Below are 21528 nucleotides of genomic sequence, written 5' to 3' on the forward strand. Positions count from 1 at the left end.
TCCTGCTCATAATTAAACTTCAGTGTTTGGATACAGCCCATTGCAGCTCATGGGTTGATTCTTACCGGGGCCAAGAAATAAGCAGAATATTTTTTCACTCCTGCAGGGTTTCTCCCAGCAGCTCCTCAAGGGTCGTCTCCGGTGTTGATTAACTTTCTCAGGACTCCTGGGAGATGGTGACTGTTTAGGAAGATTCGCAGTAGGGGGAGAGCAATCCAAGAGGCAGGATGATGCCTGGGGGACCGGCAGAGCATCCTCTTGGATGGGGCTCAGGGTGAGGGTCTGGGGGGACCTGGGGGTGACCCAGCCCGGCTGCCCCATGGGTCTGGGAGCTGGAGAGGCGGCTGCTCCCTTCTGGGGGGGCCACACGGGGCTCCCCTGCCCTGTTGGCGGCTCCCAGTATGGACCAGTGCCGAGTCCCTGGCAGTGGGAGCAGTGGGAGCAGTGGGAGCAGTGGGAGCAGTGGGGACGGGCACAGTGGGGTCAGTGTCCCCCTTCCCTGGCAGCAGGAACAGTGTCCCAGCCCCGGGCCGAGCGCGGGCCGCTGGCACCATCTAGTGGGGTTTGTGCGGGGACCGGCGGTGCCGCCGCCACCCGTGTCCCTGCCCTGTCCCCGGGCACCAGCACGGCCCCGGACCCCCCCACTCCAGGGGTCTCCCCCAGCCCTGTGCCCCCGGTCCGTTGGTTCTACAGCCCAGGCTTGGTGGGGTGGGTTTGTGCCTGACCCCCCCGCCGGTGCCCCCACAGCGACAGAGGTGACAGAGGGGGTTGGGGGTACATGGGGCTGCCTGCAGGGCTGGGTCCCCCCTACACGGGCTCAGCATCGCCCTGCTCACCCCTGGGCCGGCAGCCGTGGGGGTCTGGTGACCCCCATGAGTGGTCCAAGGGGTCACGGGGGGACACTGGGCTGGGGGGTGATGGTAGGGCGAGCCCTGGACTCCACACAGGGCAGGGTTTGGGGTCCAGCAACCGAGAGACCCCCAGCCCCCTGCGGATCTTCCCAGCACAGCCCAGACTGGGGGGTCACACAGAGCCCCCCTGCACTTGCTCTTCAACAACCAGCTGGACTTTTCCTGCACAACATCCCTTTAGGACGTGGGAGTGTGTAAACCATGGGGTGGGAGGCAAAGCTGGTGTCTGGGGCTGCCCTGCAACTTTTTTGGTGCTGGGTAGTGACAGGATGAAGTGTATCATTAACTCCTTTTTTCTTTTCTTCTTTCCCTTTTTCTTCTCCTCCTCTTTCCCCTTCTCCTCTTCCTTCATTCTCCCTTTCATTTTCAAACAATTCAAAGCACAGCCCTCAGGTGTGGGGCAGTGCTGGGGTACAGCAGCATCCCACAATACTTGTGGGGTGTTGGGAGCCAGGACTCCCCTCAGGCTGCCCATGCCAGGGGGAGCTGCCCCATTCAGGTCACCCCACGGCACAAGGGAAGACTCCATCAGCACCAGAAAAGCCTGAGATCTATCTATTTGTGGGTTTATCAGGCCAGGAGAAAGGTTGGGGGAGGCCCATCTCTGCCCCTCTTAGCCCCTGTTTCTGTAGCCCACTCTGGGCACGGGGGAAAGGGCTGAACCAGACCTGGCTCAAGCCCCAAAACCAGGGTGCCTCCCCTGCTCCCCTTGGCAGCTGCCACGTGCCCCCCAGGGCACCAAGGCTGATGGCATGAAGTGGGATGGATTCAGCAACGTCCACAGGGGAGGGAATAAAAGAGAAACAACAAGCTGCAAAACTCTGACATTATTCCCCAGCGTCCAAACTCCTCACGCCAGCATGAGTTTGCAAAATAAAATAAGTGCTTTCCTCCCCTTCAGAGAAAAAAAGGTGGATTTTTTTTTAGAGCCTGAATTGTGCTGGGTGATGGTGACTGGCAAGACAAACAAAACTTAGGGCTTCAGGCTGAGGATTTGTCTCTCCTGGTGGATTTAAGCAGCCCCTGCCCTGGGAAGCAGCTTTCCAGGGTGCTGTGCTGGCCTTGCACCTTCCCCTGATGTAGGATGGTGCCAGCACGCCCTGGGTACTCGTGGCACAGGCAAGGGCTCCACGTGCATCCTGCACTGCCTGCAATGACAGGAGCCTTTTTTCCAGCATCATTTTAACTTGCTTGCCTACACCACAGACAGAATTAGCCAACCCTGCAAGGCAATGGAAGAGAAAACAGTCCTGGCTGCTCCTGCACGTGCTGCTGTTTGGGCAGTGCCACTGGACAGTGAGCCACCACCAGCTCCTGCTCTGCCAGGAGGGATGCATGGGGAGACTTGGAAATGGCAGTTCAGGACCCTTCACCTTGGATGGCTGAGAATTTATGGGTGCATTGGCAATCTGGGTTTGAAAGTGGAAGGACAACAGGGTCTTACACCTGGAGAACAGGGAGCCCTTGGCTTTGCAGGGAGCAGGGAGGGCTGGCAGGGGAGGCAGGTGGAAAAAAAACAGATGAAATTTCTGCCAGGAATTTTGCTTTGTCTTAAAAAAAAAAAAAAAAAAAGAAAACAACAACAAAAACCCAAAACCAAACAAACAAAACAAAAAAACCTCAACCAAACAAAAAACCAACTAGCAAACAAAAAACAAACACCAAAGCCCAAAATACATTTCGACCACATTAACACCTCTCCCAGGGGAGCTGCACGGCAGAGCAGCCCTGGCCCACACCATTGTCACCTTCCCAGCTCAAGTAAGGTCAGAGGCTCAGTTTTATTTCATTCCCATTTCAGAGGAGCACTGGCCAGGCAAGGCAGCTCCCCCATGTCCCAGGGCACAGCCCAGCTGAGCAGCAAAGCCACCTCCTTGTAGGACTCCTTGTCAAGGGCTGTTGCACTCAGTAAGGTCCAGCACAGCAGAAAGCTGGTCCAGTATAATTATGTGCTGGCATAAAAATACTGGCCACATGTTAAAACTTAAAGTAGGTCAGGCAGCCATCTGGTCTTGCTGACAGACCTCCACAGACCATAGTTTAAAAGATTCTTATTTTAGAAACTTCACAGCTTGGGTAAAATTTTGAAGACCGCCCATAAACATGTTTCAGCCGCTGCTCTAACTCCAGGGGTTAGAAAAACCACAGCCTGACATTTATTGGCTCCTGTTTTAAAAATAGCTAAAGTTTAGTCTACTTCTGCTAATTAAAAATCCTAATTTCCCAAATGTGATTGTCTCAGTCTCCTGCCCAAGGTGTCAGGTGTCCTAAGGCTCACTCACCCCTGGAAATGGAGAGGATCAAACCCCTGCATGGGCGGCTCTATTCTTGAGCATTATTCTTGAATGAGAGCAGCATTATTCTTGAATGAGATAAAATGAGGCAGATTCATGGCTTGGGTAGCTGTGCCTGCACTGAGAACACCCAGTTCTCACCCACATTTCCTGTACCTTGTGCAGCTCAGGTTTCTACTCTCCAAAACAAACTGCTTTGCTTGAACTTCTCCCCAGTGGCAGAGCTGAAGAGTATCCTGCATCCCCCACAACAGCACTGCCCCAGAGCAGATCTTGCAGACCTGAATTCAGCACATAAAATAACCTGGAAGCTTTGCAGTAGATAAATGAATTAAAGAGATTGACCCCTTTTTTCCAAACAGTTCACATTTATTGATAACGATAAAAAAATCTTTTAAAGACTATCTGTATTTTATTACCAAGAATGAGGTATTATGTATACAAAACATTTACAGAATTTGATATGCAGTTCATGAGGAGAGATAGTGAAGTGCAGAAGGACACTGATAACAGGAAAAGTGCCAACAGAAGAGTTACTGGCTGAGAGAAGGAAGAAGAGCAGTAATATCACATAAAGAAAGACCAGTGTAGGGGAAATTAATTAGTCAGACTGCAGTGATCAAGTCATATTGCCACAGCACTTTGCTTAGAGGAAGATTAACTATTATTTTATCTTCCCAGCTGTTTGTGCTGTCATGTGCTTTGAGCTCTAAAATATGTGTTAAGATCAACAGCAGGAAAAACCCAAAGTGCCACTTTTGAGCCAGCTCAAGTGAAAAACAAAACACAGATCTTCAGACTTGAAAAGGGACTGCAACTCAAAAAGGTCTACAAAGCCAGACACCTCTGGACAGATGTGGAGTGTTGAATGAAGCAGATTCTTTACAGTTGTCAGCAAAATCGCCATCTGAGAGAGAGAGAGAGAGAGACAGAGACAGAGAGAGAGAGAAAGGGGACCACCTTCAGCCCTTACAGCCTGGTTAAGTGGCAGTGGAATGGCTGCTGTGCAGACACTGGGTGGGAGCTGCTTCACACCAAAGCAGTGGCCTGTCTCACACAGCTGCCCACTTTGGCAGCCTAAGTAACAGTCTAACCTCCATCTTCAATTTATAAGTCCTTAAAACCCTCCAAAATAAACCAGTTTGGTTCAGTTTAAGGAGACTGGTCGCTCAGCACCTCTAAATCTGTTACTAAAATACTTTCAGCTCTGCCACATCCCACAGCCAGAACTGGTCTGGCAGGACAGGTGCTGTCAGAGGTCAGTAACCTGCCTCTCAAGAGCTCTGCAGGCATAAAAAACCCTCATTCTGACTTCAGAACCAGCTTTCCTCAGGCAGGGGGTCCAGCACCTCGAGTGAGTTCTGCTTTTTAAGTGCAAAATCCTCTACCACCTACCCCCAGCAGTGCTGCTCCCCAGGACAGAGCCTTCCTAGCAGGGACTGCAGCACAGAAGCTCCTTGTGCCTGGATGGACAATTTAGCTCTAAGAGGGTGAGGAAAGACCAAGCAGGGTCTAACTGTGCAAATCCTGCTGCATTTCAGACCTAAATCTTCTCTGCTCCACTGCCAGGCGTGGTTTGTAGTTGTCTGACAGCCCTTTGCTCAGCACTTCAGCCTTTGGAGCCTTTCACTGTGTGTGGAGAGAGGGCTCAAGGTGCAAGAACACCTGAATGGACTTTAACAAGAGTTCAACCCAGGCCTGGGCAGACAGGGACAAAACCCACAGTGGCAGTGGCAATAATGAAAACAATCCAGAAAATGCTTAGAGCATCTTCTCCTGTGTCCCCCAGAGGGAAGAGTCCTGTGCTCCCTGCCCACACTAAAGCTTGTGCTGCTCAGAAGTGAAGTGCTCTGTTTCTGACAGGGAAGGACAGGAGGCCCGAGGGAGTGAGAAGTGAACAGGAAGGATGTTAAGCCATACCTCCTTCAGACTGATTCAGGCAGCCAGCTAAAGCTCTGCATAAATTCCTGGTAAGAACAGAATCTCAGTAAAATCAACTCACTTGGAATGCACTAAGGAAGCAGAGTGAAGCTCCAGCACAGAGCTGGGAACAAATCCTCAGAGCAGCTCTGGATCAGCCCAGCGTGGCACAGTGAGGGAGAGCCTGCTCTCTGCCTCTCTCTCTGCAGTGCTTCAAGCACAAATCCAAGGAAAAGAATGAATTGCTTTAACCCATCAAGACCCAGAGCTCAGATTTCCCCAAAAAATGTGCTCATACAAAAGGTATATTTAGTGTTTACAGCCTGGCCACAGCTCTGTGGGCATGCTTTGAAAAAAATGGACTCACAAAGTCAAGTATCCAGCAACTGCTGTTCTTTGTCTTGGACATCAATGGTGGCAATGGGAGAACAGTTTGCAGCACTGGAAGATCACAGGGGATTTCTCAGGATGGCAAGGAATGTCCTGACAGGAGAATTGCAGTTGATCTCTAATGCACTACGGAGCATTTTTGGTAGGGTTTTTCTCTTTTTTTTTTTTTTTTGCTTTTAAACATCTACACAGTTAAAAAAAATTAATTCTTAACTGATGCACTGGTTGTTTTTCCTTTTCAATAAGAGCCCTTGTGTTCAGAGTTAGGATTTGTGCAAGCACACTTGCAAAAATATTTATGGCTGAGTTAGGAAAAAGGGTTAAAGAGACAAGCTGTTGGATCTAACAAAGACCAAAACCACTAAGTGTAAAATTCAAACAGCTACTTTCTATCTATAAAAGGCTTTTGTGGGGTGGGGTTTTTTTGCACAATTGCCAGTTGAATATGCTGTATTGCAGTCAGCTGCCACGGGCGAGGGTCCAGCCATCACATCCATTTGCTTTTCAGCTGTTGTGGCACTACCTGGAAATCATGGAGCTGGAATGGGACTGGCTAGAGGAGGTGGTGGCAGCACTGAGCTGGGAGAATCCACTGTGGCTTGATTCAAGGCTGGTCATAGATCCCCTGCAATCAAAAAGAAAGCGGTTTTAAGCCTCAGAACATGCAAAGATTTTGATTTCTGCTCCGTATCTATATTGTATTTGTTTGCACATTAAATAAGAAGCAAGTAAGAGTTTTGGTGCAAGATACTCAAAAGCTTTTCTGCCTCAACACATAAAATAATGAGGACACTGCAAGCCTTAAAAAAAACATGCTGTTCAAAGAGTCTGGGAAATATTTTCAGTCAAGTTTATCAACAGGCAGGCAACAGAACTGACTCAATTCCATTCTGAACTGTACCCATTTCTACCTACCAAGCCCAACAACTCACACAGGGCTTTCAAAGCACAGCAAAGTGGCCAGTGATGATCACCACAAGATAACTAATTAACCCTTTTTATACATTAGTTGCCCTCAGTGCCGATACTGGTTGATTCCTTTTTTTAAGACCCTCACAATTTACTTATATTTAAGTGAACTTGACACTGGCTTGATCATCTAAGTATCACTGGCTGACCCTGGCTGGACATACCTGAAATCTTCAGATCCTATCACTTCTGTATAGTACATCACTTTACATTTGTGAGAGGACACCTGTAGAGATGCCAATACATCATCCACACGAGGCAGGTTGGTTGTAGCACAGGCAGGCATGTTGTGGAACTTCCACTGCAGAATATAGAAACCAGGCCACCTGGTCACGTGGGAGCCCTGGAAAGAGACACAGCAAAAATTAAACATTAACTTTGTCAATAAAGATTTGAAAAATTTGAAATTCCTTTTCCAAGCTTGGAAGAAGTGCCCACATGCCCGTTATTCTTCCCCAGTGCCAATATTTCAGCTCCTCAGCCAACTGGCTGGGCTGGGTGACTTCCCACAGAACGTGCTCATCAAAGTCGGGACAGAACACCAACAAACAGCTCCTCTGGCTTTTTGAGAGTGTCCAGGGGTTACTGAAAGGACAAAGTTCTGGTTTAAAACAATATCCACTTTTTCCATTTGTTTTCATTAACAGCTGTCCTTCGAGACAGTGAAAAGGGCACTCAAGGCTCCTGCCTCACGGAGAGTGCAGAGCAAGAGGTCACTGCCCATATTTCCTGTTTAACACTTCCAACCAGGTGACTTAAGGAGCTCCTTTTTCACAGGCTGCCCGACTCCTGTTTCAAGTCAAAAGGAACAGCAGTGGCAGAGTGTGACTGTAAATACACTGCACAGAATATCAAACTTGTTAATTAAAAGACAGGTTGAAAATGGCTTAAAAAAATTTTCAGGAACTTTGGCCACAGCCTCACGGTGGCTGTTAGAGGGACAATCACACAGAAGCTCAGTCTTAATTTCCAGACTTCCCTCACTACTGAGGGAAGGCACTATGATATTCTTCAGATACAGACTGTTTGTCTCAGAAAATAATAGTCAGAATTACAGCACAAAGTGTGTTTTGCTGCTTTCTGGATGTGCACTTCATTCTAGGTGGCTTCTCTATGTTCCTTGCTGATCAACCTCAGTCACTGTTGCACTGATGCAACCTCCCCTCCCAGCAGATCCCATGTAAATCCAGTCCCTGCTCCCTGCAGCATCCAGCCTGGAACATGAGCTGAAATGTTGGCCAAAAAGCAAGCAGACAGCCTGGGACTGAATCACCACTCTGTCGTCAGCCACTGTGAATGGGAAGAGGCAGTTTTGGAGCCGGGCTCCATCTGCTCCCACACGAGGATCTGGTGCCTCACCTGCACACTCTCCCCTTCCTTGCAGATCAGGGGAGACTCCACCATGCTGTAGTCACGCCCCAACTGCCAGACTTTGTCTATCAACTGGACATTGTTCCCACCAGGAGATGTAATGCTGTGGGCTCCCAGAGAGTCCTTCTTGGGGGGCTGTGGGGCCCTTTTGGAATGGAAGATGTTAAAAACGATGTCGCCCTTGCACACGTCAAAATCCCACGTGATCACAGATGAGGCATCCACGATCTGAATGAGAACCTGGGACAGGAAAAGTCATATTAGACAACAGCTATTTGCTCAATAAAGGCAAACTCCTACCAGAAAAAAAAAAGACAAAGGACAGAGCTTTTTGTTGCGGGGTTTAGTTTCCACTGTTAAAAAGTCAAGGCTTTTTAATAGTTGAAAAGAGGCATTGAGATACAAATTCCCTCCTGCTGGGGTGTCTTTATTATAACACACGACTTTAAGAAGCTCTCAAGCAGGTTCTGAGAATATTGTTTGCTTTGCTTAGAAGAAAAGGGCTTTGAATAGAATGAAAACTGGTGATATTATCAAAACAGCAACAAGATGACGCCAGGAATGGTCACAAACTTCAGCAACTAAAGCATCATTATGCAGCACAACTATAGAAGAGCAAGGTGGAAGCACAGCAACTAAATAAGTGAGCTATAAACCACCCTCAGTCCACCAGACAGAGTCCAGAGCAGCAGCTGAGATGAAAGCAAAGGTCAGGCTGCAGCCGTACCTCATGTGGAGCTCCTTTGAAGACACTTGCAGACTGGTAGATTGTTTCAGTCCAAAGCTTTATGTCTTCGTTTTCCAACTCTTCTGCTGTCCGGTAGAGGGACTTGGGAACCAGCCCACCCTCTGGGACTTCACACTGAAAACAAACAGCCATAAAAATTATCTCCTGTGACCATTCCCTCCCTGTCACGCTCCCTGCCTCCCGTTTCAGAACCAAAACCTCACACTCAGCAATGGTCTGAAGAATGAGATGCAAACAGTGGGAAAGTAATTTTACAGTTTGTACATTATACATACATAAATTCTTTTACAATGACCTGGCTTAGGTGTTTGCAGAACAGGACACCAGAGGAACAGCTCTTGTACAAACACAACAGCCAGCACCACGGAAAAGGGTTGTGCCAATGCTGCAGTTATCACTCAGACCACCTTACACTGAAGGAAGAAGATGTGAGCCACTTCAGAAACCTGAGGAAAGTGGCAGTGGTGACTCAGTCTGGAAAAACAGAGCCTACAGAGAGCTGAAAGAACTGGGGTAGCTAAATTTAAGGATGGATACTGGGAGATACAGTGAGTTTCCAAGCAGGTGAAAGGACATTGTAGCCAGGAAGGTAACAGTTTTGAAGTTACAACTGTCTGACAGCCCAGAACTGGAAGTGATTACACAACTTCCCTAAGCAACCTTCTTTTTTAAGAAGCCTCTGACAATGGAGTCAGACAACTATTTGATCAGCAGAAGGTTCCACAGAAGTGTCTGGGGCAGTGGAAGTGTTTGGTAACTGAATTACAACAGAGAACTGAAAGGTTCTCAGGAAAGTCACTTTTGTTCAACTACCCAGAAGCAAAGAGGAACAGAGAGATTCTGCCACTGCCTGTAACTGGCAGGAAGTATTGTAGCAATTTGCTTTCTGGTAACATTCATTTTTGCTTACTTAAGCAGTGGATTTTGCCAGCTTCCAGCTCCAAATTAGATAACACTGAGAGCTACTGCTGCAGCAAAAAGCAGCCCACTGAAGATAAACACGTGCTCTACTCCAACACATCTAAGTGTACTTCATTATCATCTGAGACTGTATTTGAACAGACATAGATGTATTTTCAAGAATGGTACAGAAATTAATCTAGAGAGTGTACAGGGGCTTAAAACACAAGCCTGAGATTCTATTTTAACACACCTGAGTTCAGATAAAAAAAATAACTTAAGTGTTACTATGATGGAGGTTCCAGAAAAAAATAATCCACCAGTGAGCCTGTGTTGTCAAAAACATTAAAGGGAAACCAGACCTGACAGTATCATCGAGATGTTACAACGCCAGATTCAACTGATACCAGAGTCTGGGCAGGAAACAGCTATTAAGGCATGTGACAAGGGACTTAGAAATTACAGTATCTTGCAGTAAAATGATTTTTCTGCTTTGCTGGGGGTCAATGCACACCACTGTGTGAGGAGACAGGGATGTGTTTGTTGAGCCCTGTTAGCAGATGTGCCTCACGTTTCCTTGGGCTCCTTTTGGTATCAGCTCTTTTAGGTCACACAGCCTCTTTTGATCAGCTGATGGTGACAGCTCTTGCTCAGAGCTGTGTAACCTTGTCTGCTTGAACTTGTCAGGTAACAGACTCTGGCTTTGAACTGTGCTTGGCTATTTTGATAAGCTATTTGATACTCACTGCAGAGAAGCACTGTACTTCTCTTTTTGAAGTGGATTCACAAAACACCACTACTAAGCCTGGAGTCCTACATCATAGCCCCCATCTCCAAACCACACTAGGAATCCCTCTGTGCTTAGAGGCTTCTTTGCTTAGAGGAGTGGAAAAATATAAAAAAACCCCACAGATAAGCTGCTGTATATGCAGTAGTTTATATTCATACCATGCACTCTCCACCAAGGAAATCAGGGATAATTTCTTTATCGATGTAATCCAACAGTCCCCCAGGACCCTGGTAGTCATTTCCAGCATAAATAAGGAATTTCTTTCTAGTGTTGTCATCAATGAATGGACTAACCTGCAAACAAAGAAAAACAGAACAGATCAGGCTCTCCCATTTTTCTCAAGTCAATTCTGAAGGAGTCAGTTTGATCACACTTGAGTGTTACCATCCTGGTTTTACACAAAGTTCACACTACAAAGAAGCCAAATTAACCCACTACGTGAGCAAGCTCTGAGGTGGTGTTTTTTAATCCACTGCAGGAATCCTGAAAAAGACATGTTTCCAAATGGCAACATTTCCTGCTCATAAAACCTGATCTGTAAAGTGCTTTTACAAACAACAAGTGTAGCAGTGTACTGAGACAGCTGAGTAATACCTTGAATTACAAACATACCAGTGTCCAGAGAACTGGGAATACTCGAGGTGCTCTTAGGATAAGAAGACGACCCAAAGTCTCAGGATAATTGGCTTCAACCACCTCAATGATTCTCAGCAAGGCCTTGACACCAGGTCTCCATAAATGCCTCATGTTCAAGCCTTCCAGATCTACTAGACATGTCCAGGAGCTGAATTTGAGAAAGACAAGAAAAAAAAATAGAAAAATCTCAATAGCATCACAATTCTCCTTTCTTATGCAAGTGCCCAACACACTGAGATGTGTGGAGCCCACTGCATGTTTTGGTTTCTCCTGTTTCACCTCCTTGCTTTGTGGTACCTGCAGACACTCCAGTTTAAGGTCTGCCTTAAGAGCATGCAATGATCACTTTGCAAATCATGCAGATTCCCCCACAGATATTTCAGACTCAAGGTAAAGGTTCATATCAAGCAAAAAAAAAAAATCCTGTCAACAGCCAGCCCAAACATTAAACCAGTGCTTTTACTGGGAGATCAATTAAGTGGCCACGCTGCTGCCACGAGGCAATTTGACATTCACAGGGCAGATTTCCTGCTAACAACGCTGCAGTAACGGTGCCAATACATGTCAAAGCTAATTCTGTTGTCAGATCTCAGGGAGGGAAGCTTCTTCTACAGGGAGAGATATGTTCTTAATACTAATACTGAGCATCAGCACATGTTTCAGTTACTTTCCAAGTTCAGGTCTTGCCCTGGGCAGGAATTCAAGATTTACAGCTGTGCTGCACCAGCCAGCAGCCATTACATTATGCATAAGGTTTCTATGAAACACCAAACCCTTCTTTGCTTCACTTTAAATGTTTAATATGCAGCCCTTTAGGATTATGGCTACAAATGAACATCCAGTAGGCAGCACAATTTCAGTTACACACATGAAACCTATTCCTGGGACGTGACCTCCCACTGACAGCCAGGACAGCAAGTTCTGTACCAGGGAAAAGATAAGCAGACATACCACACATCCCTGGACCTTACAGATTAAGGGAAGGAGGTAGAAATTGAAGAGAGGCCAAGAAACGTGAGATCTTTTCAGGGATGGTCCTGCATTCGTTCCACACCCATAAATCCACTTTGCAGTTAACAATTTCATAAGTGACCCTACAGTGACTGAAGGATGGGACAGCAAACAGTTTGTGACTGAATTTCACTGGAAGTCATGCCAGTACCTGGAAAACTAGACCCCAGGTTTCACAGGAGCCTCATGACCTCACCTTGGATTGAGAGCTGAGAAGCCACTTATAAAAAATGGAGAGTGCAAACAAGAACTGAGTGTAACGAGCCTTGGTACAGACCATGGATGAAGAAGTGACATGAAAGCAACACGTGAAATCCATGGTATTATCATGGCCTGACTTTTTGACAGCCTGTACCAATGCCTGTCTATAAAATCCTCCCCAAAACAGAAATGGGAGTTAGGCTGCACTGCTTTGCAGAGATCCAACAGCAGAAGAGAGAAGCACAGCAGCCCCAAGTAGAACCATCAGGAGTATGAGACTGAGGCTGCTGGGGCAGGTGTGCTTCCCTCAGGCTGCCCCAGGCACATTCCCTCTGTCACTGACTGGGGAGGCTTCACTTAACTGTACCTGTGCTTGTACCTGCACAGGAGACACAGCCCACCCTTCGCTTGTTCCACTGCCCAACAATCCCCACAGGCACACCATGAAAACAGGTAACTCCCAAAGAGCAGATCCACTTGTTATTTTACCTTATTGGCCTGCCAAATACTTTTGTATTCTCCTCACATCGCCTCAGTCCTTCTTCATTTATTGAAAGAACCTGCACAAGAAAGTGTGTGGTTTAGAGAACAGTCTCAAACTCAGTAGGCGGGATAAAGAAAAATATGTTTATATCCAAAGACTAATTAAAACTACAAGATCAAACCAGCATAAACTTTTTTTTTACCACAAAGAACGAACTAGGAATCTCTACGATTACCCCTAGTTACTCAGAAATTAAAGCCCCTTTTGAAATCACAGAAAGTAAACCCCGAAACAGAACTAGGGCAAACAAAATTTACTGTCTGCCTGGAAATGCCACTGGAAGAGAAACATGAAAATCCAGTCCCTGCTTCTAACAGTTGCTATGGCTGTGACTGTCATTATTAGGAGTCAAAAAAAGTTAGTGCAAGCCTGGAATTCTGCCAGCTTTCTGCCTGGAAACTGAGCCGACCCACAATAGCAGAGTCTGAGCGATGCCTTTAGAAAAGGCAGAACTACAAGCAAGCACTTTTTCTTAAAATTATTCTTCTCCTGGAGTACAGGCTTGACAAAATTTGTGGCGTTTTCTCTTCTGTGCAAACGCAGAGCTGTTCTTGAAGCCCTGCACAAGTGCAGAAGAATCCGTGAAAATGCCAACCAGTAACTCCAGGAGCTGCCAAGACTACGCCTTTCAGTCTGCAGTTGGAAAGAAGGCAGAAGGAACAGCTACCAGGAGCTTTCAGATGTATTCAAACCAAAAACAGACGGCCGGAGAGTACATCAAAATACCCAGAGCGATGAATGCTCCGGCAGAGGACATTTCTAAATGAAAATATCCCCCTGTTAGCAACTCACAGGCTCCAGAAATACTCACGTATCGAAGCAGGGCCTCTTCCCCCAGAGCTCGCACTAAACCTTTGGTGTCCATCTGTCCCAACCTCAGCACGTACAGCGGGCGACCGTCTGCACAGAGAGACAAACCACCACAGTGACCCTCACCTCACAGCAAGGGACAGTTTGAGCGAGCTGGTTTTATGCTAAAACTTCAGACAGAAACAAACCACAGTCAGTTAAAACTCCCCTGGAAGAGGAATAACCTGGAGCAGGCAGCAACAGAACCTGGACCCTGTGCAGCTTCACCAACAGATTATCTGTAAATGAGCTGCAAAACTCGAATTGGGAGGTTAAAGGTTTTCTGATGCAAAAGTTTGCAAAGACATCCTGATGCAATAATAGCTCCTCGACCTTCAAGGACTTCAAGTACCTGGGTCTACACAAGATCTTGGTACACACAATTAACGACACAGGACTATTATTAGCTTCCAGGACACCCTAATGAACTCGAGTGTGTCCTGTAACTGCAGAGCTGCAGGGGAGGCTGTAAGGCCTCTATCACACATGCTGCAATACTGCTCTGCATAGAACAGCAACCCCTCTAGAAAAGTAGCTACGCTGAGTTCTGGGAATTAATGAAACGAAGTGTTAACCCAGAGCTTTGCCTTCTGCAGTGTTTGCTGGAGCCACACTCCGAGCTCTGTCACTCTGCAGAACTGGCACACAGCCTGGCTTATGCAGGTTAAGCCTGGTGAGAACAGACTCTGCTCCTGAGATCAGCTCAGCTGGACCCTCTGCATTAGAGCCCTGCCTTTCCACAGTCATCTGGCTGCACACTTGGGCAGCCTGGCACTGGCAGGATGCTAAGGCATTAAGCTAAATAACTGTGTTGGCTGAATTTGAGAATTGAAGCTTGCATTTCTGGCACTTCCTAACAGGAGCTAGTTGTCCAAAACAGGTCCCAGCCTCCTCTCAAACCTGTGATGCACTTTTTAAGCTTTGCTTCATCTATTCTAACACACAGGTTAAATAATCAGCAACTTATAAAAGTGAATATGCTAGAACACAGAAAGAAGAAAAAAAGAAAGCTTTCTACATCAAAGTTTCCCTCAAGTCCTGTTGTCTGTGCAACAGCCTGCAAGAGGGGTATCAAATTATCATCAAGTCTTCTGGGACACAAGGAAAGAAACTGTAGAGATACACTATTAAAAAAAAAAACAACAACCAACCAAAACTGCAGAGTCAAGGCAAGTTATTAATTTGGCAAAGACAGCACCCCCACACAAGTTCACAGTATTTTGTGTTTTATCAGGTGGATTAAAAGAAAATGTTATTTTAACATCAGCACACACTTATCTTGGAATGAACTGTTTCACTTTGGAAACACTAAACAAAAACTGCTATTAAGCTTCATAGCAGGTCTCCCTCCCTCCCTCCCTCATGGATAGACATGCACATCCAAACCCAAACTAACAGCTTAGTAACCCTGGTCCACCCAAATGACACATGAAGGAGAGTCTCAGCTGACAGTGCTGTATTATTACTGTGCATTTTATACTCCATTAGAGCTCTGTGATTTTAAAAAGACATTAGATTGAAGCATTCCTGTCAAAATAAAAGCCACTCAGATGTACAGAAAACCGTGCTAATTGCAAGCCAAAATAATGTTTTTTCTTCAGCTCTGATAGTTCATTCCAGACAACATGCTTCACAATCACTCTGCTTTTGCTTTAGCACTGAAAGCCAAAAGCACTCAGTCAGCTTAAGTTTGGCACATTTAGTATATGTAGGAGAAAAGGAGCAATACTAGAAAGGGGGTTTAAAAAAAGAACCTACCACTGTAAAATTTTAAATTACAGAGAACTGCTCAGTTCTGAAACTGTGTTTCCATTATTGACAAAGCCATGCTCTTCTTGTGGGCATGCTGCAGGAGAGATCAAAGGCACTGGAGGGGAAGGGAGGGGGCATGAAGTTCACCACAAGACTGAAGAACTTCTCAGAAAAACATTAAACAACCTTTTGATGCATTCTGTACCTTCCTGCTCACTGGCAGGACCCAGTTTATGTGCTATTGACAGAGGGAGTCTTTGCAAAGTAAGGACAAGGAACTGGGTGAAAGGGAGGACTTATTCACAGGGGTCTTTTCCCCTACAATCTTTACAAGCACATTCTCATTTTCCACTTTCTCAGTCTGAGGTCTGTCAAACCCAAAGCAGCAGGGAAGAGCCAGGCTCTGGTTAAACTTCTGCTGCGTCCTCCCTGTCTCCTGGCCACTACAGCTGGCAGCATCCTGTCCTGTGTCATACACTGCCTGTAACAGGAAGAGCCAAGCAGAAACAATGGTGCCTAATGGGAAAAGACTCAATCAGAACACAGATCTGCTCACAGCGAGAGATCATTTCCTTATCTGAAGAGCCCAGCTTGCCTCAAGCCACAAATTCCAGCATGTTTCATTCCTATGTATGTATTAGCAACCAGATCAGTGCACACGATAAAGCAGAGGGACAGGGAGTCTGTGCTGCAAAGATCTGGCCGTGGCTCACCATGCAAAGGGAATTCAGCCAAAGCTCCTTCTCTTCTTAAATAAACCTGCTCTATTTGATGTTTTTGCAACATTCCACTTCTCATCATTAGGCTGACTGTAATGCCAAATAAATAATCATTTATGCCATCAGCAGACTTAAACAACATCAGAAATAAATTGATTACAAAGATGTACTTATTTGCAAACATCTTTTAATCACTGAAAGAGCACACTCAGCATTTGCCTAACACCCTTTTAAGCATCTCAGAGTGCTACAGAAGCACAATTAATCGCTTTTTTTAAGCTCCTGGCAAAGCAGACTTAAACATGTGGGTATTAGTCAGAAAGCCTATGATCTTGGAGCCTGCCTCCAGCAGCTCCTGGGAGCTGGCAACGTCACTGCAACAGGTTGCCCAGAGAAGCTGTGGATGTCCCATCCCTGGAAGTGTTCAAGGCCAGGGATGTTGGACAGGGCTCTGAGCAATCTCTGGTCTAGTGGAAGATGCCCCTGCACATGGCAGAGGGGTGGAACAAGATTATTTTAAGGTCCTTTCCAACCTAAACCCTTCTGTGATTCTATGAATTTAAGTGTCTTTATTACATAACAACTGAGAAGCTCTAACCATCTTCCCAGTCCCCTCTAGTTAACCAGAGGGACAACTATCACCTTTGATTCAGAACACAGAAAGGCTGTGCAGTATCCATACCTTTGTCATGGTGATGCCAGCCTCCTGCATAGTAATCCTGGAGTACTTGTGGAGGGTTCCAGGTGTCCAGAATATAGTCCACCTGGTGCTGCTTACGCCACGTCAGAGACTGGCAAAGGATCTCTCTTGCTTTATCGATGTTGAAGTCCCGGGCACGCAGGAATCTCAAAATGTGCTCATCCTTTGGGATCTGTCCACAAAACCAAACCCAGTTTTGTACTCAAGGTTTGAAACAAGAACAGAAAAACAAACAACAGAAGCTGAAAAAACGTGCAGCCCTGCATCAGGGCAGGAGGAGGGTGTGTAACACTGGAAGCTACTCAAGGAAATCAGCCTTTGTTTGAAACAGTCATGAGCCCTGTCAGGGACTGCAGGTACCTTCATAAAGGAGATAAAAATTTCATGAACTCTAATGTAATCATTTCCACCTGTGTGACCATACCACGTCAGTCCAATTTAAATAAATCAGGACAGAACACAGACTGTATTTCATTGTCAAGTAAGAGGAAGCTGAGACACACATGCAAATCACAAGCTACTGGAAAAAACCCAGCCTTGCTATCAGTGATTTAACTGGCCCCACTGTTTCCCTTTCAGTATTTGAGACTGTGATGTTTGGCCAAAGCAAACAAATACAAAAATAAGGTTATTGTAGAAACCAGGAAGACTTAAAAAACTGCTGATATTGCCCTGTGACAGTTTAACTGACATTCTGAGAGGCTTTCACGCTGATTATTTAAGCCCCTCAGCCAGCAAAGTCAGCTGGACAGTCACAACAAACTCCTTCTGCAGTCACTGTTTTTAGTTTTTGATCATGGAGGGCCACTTAACAGGCACAGTCAGGCACTGGGGGGGTGGCAGGTTGTTTCATCAGGCCCACTTTGTACATCACACACTGAGCCACAAGAGCTCACCAGTCACTTACTTTGCCTTTGTGCGTCTCCTGCAGCCACTGCCTCAGCCGGATGAGGCAGCTCTCCTGCATCGGGGTCAGGTCCCCCAGGTACCTCTTGATGTAGTCTGCGTCTAGTTTGTCTAAAGAGAGATGTGCAGGGGATTAGAGTGGCCCTGGGCTGACCCAGGCAAAGCACCAAGTGATCTGCTGTGCTGCTCTCTCAGGCACAGAAGCGGCTGCTGCGTTCTGCGCAGTCAGGATTGAATAAAGGTTCTTCCAATCAATGCAAGGATGAGCAAGGCAACACACACAGTCATCTTAATCAAGAAGATAAATTCTCCTTCTGCAAGCTAAGGAAGGGAGCAGAAGGAGACATTTTCAAAAGCATTTTGCCAGTCTATTCAGACTCATCAATCCAGAGCACCACAGGGATTGCTGCTTATAGAAATACTCAGTGAAGCTTTGATCACTTAGTGCAAGAATTTTCCCAAATTCCCTCATCAACAGGGGGAAGGCAGACACAGCAAAAGACCGTGTCCAGGGAAGCTTCAGCTGTTTCCTACCCATTATTCCTACACTTATACCCATCCCAGAATTTCAAGGCAAGGAGCAGGCTGTTCATTTGCAACCCAATGAGCAGTGAAGAGTTTTTCTGCTCGTACCTGATCTCCATTTACTAGATCAGCCCATAACAGCTCCCTGAGCTATCCCACATGTCACTGCTTGGCAAGCCTGCACTTTAACATTGCATGTCACCAAACAAAGAGCCAACATGGAGCTTTTCCAGCTGCCCATGAGAAGTTGCACAGTGCTGAGAGGCTCTACAGTACCAAGAACCCCAGTGAAACACCTCAGACCACCATACCATCTGGTGTTCCTGCAGTGGGCTCCGAGGGGCTGCTGGAGGTGTTGAGGATCTCCTTGTTGTTCAAGCCCTCCTTTGTGGCAGACTCTGGTATATTAATAGCAGGTGAAACTGGTCTCCTTGTGTGGGATGTGCTGCTCTCTGATTTACATGTGACAGGAGGAGTCCAGCGAGGAACAAAAGTTATTCCTTCTTCCTCCAGCTGCTTCAGGTAGTATTCTATTATTTCTTTTCCCTTCAAAAAAGAAAATTTACTTCAGCTACTAAAAAACCACTCACCTAAGACACAGAAACACCTATAAAGTGGCCAGATCTCTGTAAAGATTCCACTTGAAACACAGCCCTACACAGACACACTGCCCCAGGCTAAAGAGGAAGCAGCCCAGCTTTCTGAGCAGAGCAGCCTGTTACTTAGCAGCAGCCTCATTGTCTTTTGGTAATTTGGAGCCAGGCACCTCCTTCCCAACTGCAGGCTCACCTTTTTAATATTGCTGGTGTATTGCTTCATGGCAATCTTTTCCACTGTGCTTTCAAAACCAAAAAAAGATTTGATATCCAGACTTGCTGACTGTTCAAAACAGGTCCAGTCTTCATTGTCAGGATGAACCTGCAAGTTAAAAGATCATACAGCTCAGTTACCCATTTAGGGTTTTTTTCTCTTCACACTATTTGAAATGTTTCTTGTTTTACAGGTTCACGGAGTCAAAAAACATTCAAGAGGAATCTGCAGTGTCTTCCTTCCCTTGCAAAACACGACTGGGAAGAGGCAACACTGAAGGACAAAAATCTGAGGAGCCCTCCTAGGGTGCCATGGCTCTTTTTTTTTTTTTTTAAATGAAACAAAAAGAGGAGGGTGGAAAAACACTAGTGCACCAGCCAAGAGCCAGAGGACTGGCACATTTTACACACTGTCTCATTCTAGATAAGGGCTGGGACTGCAGTGTTATCTGTGCAAGAGGGTAAAAGCCTCCACAGTGAACTTCCTGCTGTGACTGACAGCCCAGGGCCAGCTCAGCCAGGCTGAGCCCTGCAGCAAGTGCAGTGGGAGCACCTCCAGGCACTGCTGTCCCCAGCAGACACCCTGCAATGCACTGCTGCTCGTTGACCTACGAGGTACCTCAGTACTTCGTAGAATGAAAACTATTTTAGTTTTTTTTCTCCCGTGATGAGGCCACAGAAAGAAGTGTACACTTCTCATGTAGCTGAATACTCTGTCCTAGAGCACTCCCACCTCTCCTCTCAGCTCAGCTCTTGGTTTGCTGAGATCATCCTGAAACAGATATGTTGGTACTTAGAGCTGGACTTGATCTTCAAGGTTTTTTCCAACCTAAATTCTATGATTGATGATGATATTTTTAAGAAATGCTGTTTTCTAAACTCTCTTCAGCTAAAACAGACTTCTTTAAGCCATTTCAGGGCTGGGCTCTGAACTTGTCCTTACACAAATGCTGGATTTCTGAGCATGCAACTGTCCTGATGCCTTAGGGTTCCCTTCCCCCTCAAAACATGCTAAAATTGACTTGGAACACTATCAACACTTTATAAGGAGACAACTACAGAAAAAAAATACCTTCCCTTCTTTTGCTTCTTCTGCTTTAGGGAACAGGAGGTACAAGAATAGCTTGTACAGACCAAGTACAAATAATAATAACATCATGTAAGAATCTTCCTGTATTTTCGTAAATTCAATTATCAATTACCTTTAATAAGAATGAACTTTTAGAAACAATTTATTCTTCCATTAAAAACCTGGTTTTGTATTTACCTAAGTAATTCCTTAATTGAGTAGATCCAGGGCAAGAAATGTTGTGTTTTGTACATATTTACCACATGCACTTTTCTGTACAGCATTTCCCCTGTTTAAACAGAGCTTTCACAGCAAAACTGCAGGGGAGAAGTGTTTTTAAACTTGCCTTGGAAATAATGGCAGAAATAAAAATAAAAAAAAAAATCAGATAATAGCGTCAAGTGGGTTTGACATCCAGTTATCTTTTAACCACAGGTCTGTACACAACAGAAAGTGTTATGACCTGTACATAAAAGGAATGCTATAATAGAGATAAATTAGTTACATTTGTTAGCTTTGATCTGACCTTTAACAGCAATTTGAAGTTCTATTGCTATAGCCTGTGCTTTAAGTGCCTATGGGCATAGGCTAAGCCATTCAGAAATAAACCATGACCAGAGCAGAGCAGTAGGCATGCCACCAGACTCCTCTGGATCAGAAAACATCTGCACTAAAGACCAAGAACAACGAAAAAAAATAGGTTAAAACATAACTGACTTGATGAACTTCTGCCTGAGCTGAGCAGAAGGCAAAACAAGCTCTGCTGAACTTTGCTTTGACAGTTCTGTCAGGGTGTCATCAGCCTCACCAAGTCCCACACTGCTGTTACAGACCACAGATTTGCCTAAACAGAGCTGTCAAACACAGCAAATTGTGTTGTGTTCTGCTCTCTGAGAAGATGCTCAAGCAAGAGGGTGCCAAACGTGTCTCAGTTCTTCGAGCGAGTGTGTCACATTTAACTCTGACAACAATTATCGCTCATGGCAGTGTGCTGGTTATCTTTTCTTGCAAGGCAAAAGCCAAGAACAACCCAACTTCTGTTTGTGTGAGTCCTGAAATCTAATCTAGCTCCATCTGTGGCACCACCAAGAGCCTGTTACTCACTGTGTAAGAGCAGCGCTCGTTAATGATGACTCTATTAGAGAAGGTTTCATTGTAGGCTTCTATATGCAAAGTCCTCTCTCGTCTGTTCAAAGAGTTCTTCTGGACAAAGTAGACATAATCTACTCCTGCAATCTGAGGAAGAGAAGGTAAATTGTGTTAAGATACAACATGCATGTGAAAGGATTCATCCAGAAGTATGAAATGGGCACTGAAAAGCTCATCACCTTTTTCAGGAGCCGCGGTGCGTCGATGTCCAGCTTACAGCGCCGCTCAATCACATGGATGGCTTCATCCTCACTCTTGTACTCATTTACAGTGTCACTGGCTACAAACATAGGGATCAGAGGACACGTAGGAAACCTTCTTTCATATGCCTACACAGATGGAAAGAGAAGAAAGCAAACGACCAT

General features: G+C 45.8%; 1 protein-coding gene across 1 annotated transcript in view; it reads right to left on the minus strand.

Moving 5' to 3' along the window:
- Positions 1-5634: 5634 nt before the first annotated feature.
- Positions 5635-21528, minus strand: part of SEC14L1 (SEC14 like lipid binding 1) — a 51257-nt gene continuing 35363 nt past the window's right edge. Inside the window, exons 3-16 of the mRNA XM_064675728.1 lie at positions 21343-21492; positions 21119-21250; positions 18926-19054; positions 18448-18682; positions 17613-17722; positions 16688-16877; positions 13497-13585; positions 12631-12701; positions 10906-11077; positions 10452-10586; positions 8583-8717; positions 7844-8095; positions 6649-6827; positions 5635-6140 (exon numbers count right to left, since the gene is read on the minus strand). Of these exons, the coding sequence (XP_064531798.1) occupies positions 6035-6140; positions 6649-6827; positions 7844-8095; positions 8583-8717; positions 10452-10586; positions 10906-11077; positions 12631-12701; positions 13497-13585; positions 16688-16877; positions 17613-17722; positions 18448-18682; positions 18926-19054; positions 21119-21250; positions 21343-21492 (2085 nt within the window). The 3' untranslated portion in view covers positions 5635-6034. The remainder of the gene's footprint in view (positions 6141-6648; positions 6828-7843; positions 8096-8582; positions 8718-10451; positions 10587-10905; positions 11078-12630; positions 12702-13496; positions 13586-16687; positions 16878-17612; positions 17723-18447; positions 18683-18925; positions 19055-21118; positions 21251-21342; positions 21493-21528) is intronic.

This window comes from Pseudopipra pipra, chromosome 19, assembly GCF_036250125.1.
Source record: "Pseudopipra pipra isolate bDixPip1 chromosome 19, bDixPip1.hap1, whole genome shotgun sequence".
Lineage (NCBI taxonomy): Eukaryota > Metazoa > Chordata > Aves > Passeriformes > Pipridae > Pseudopipra > Pseudopipra pipra.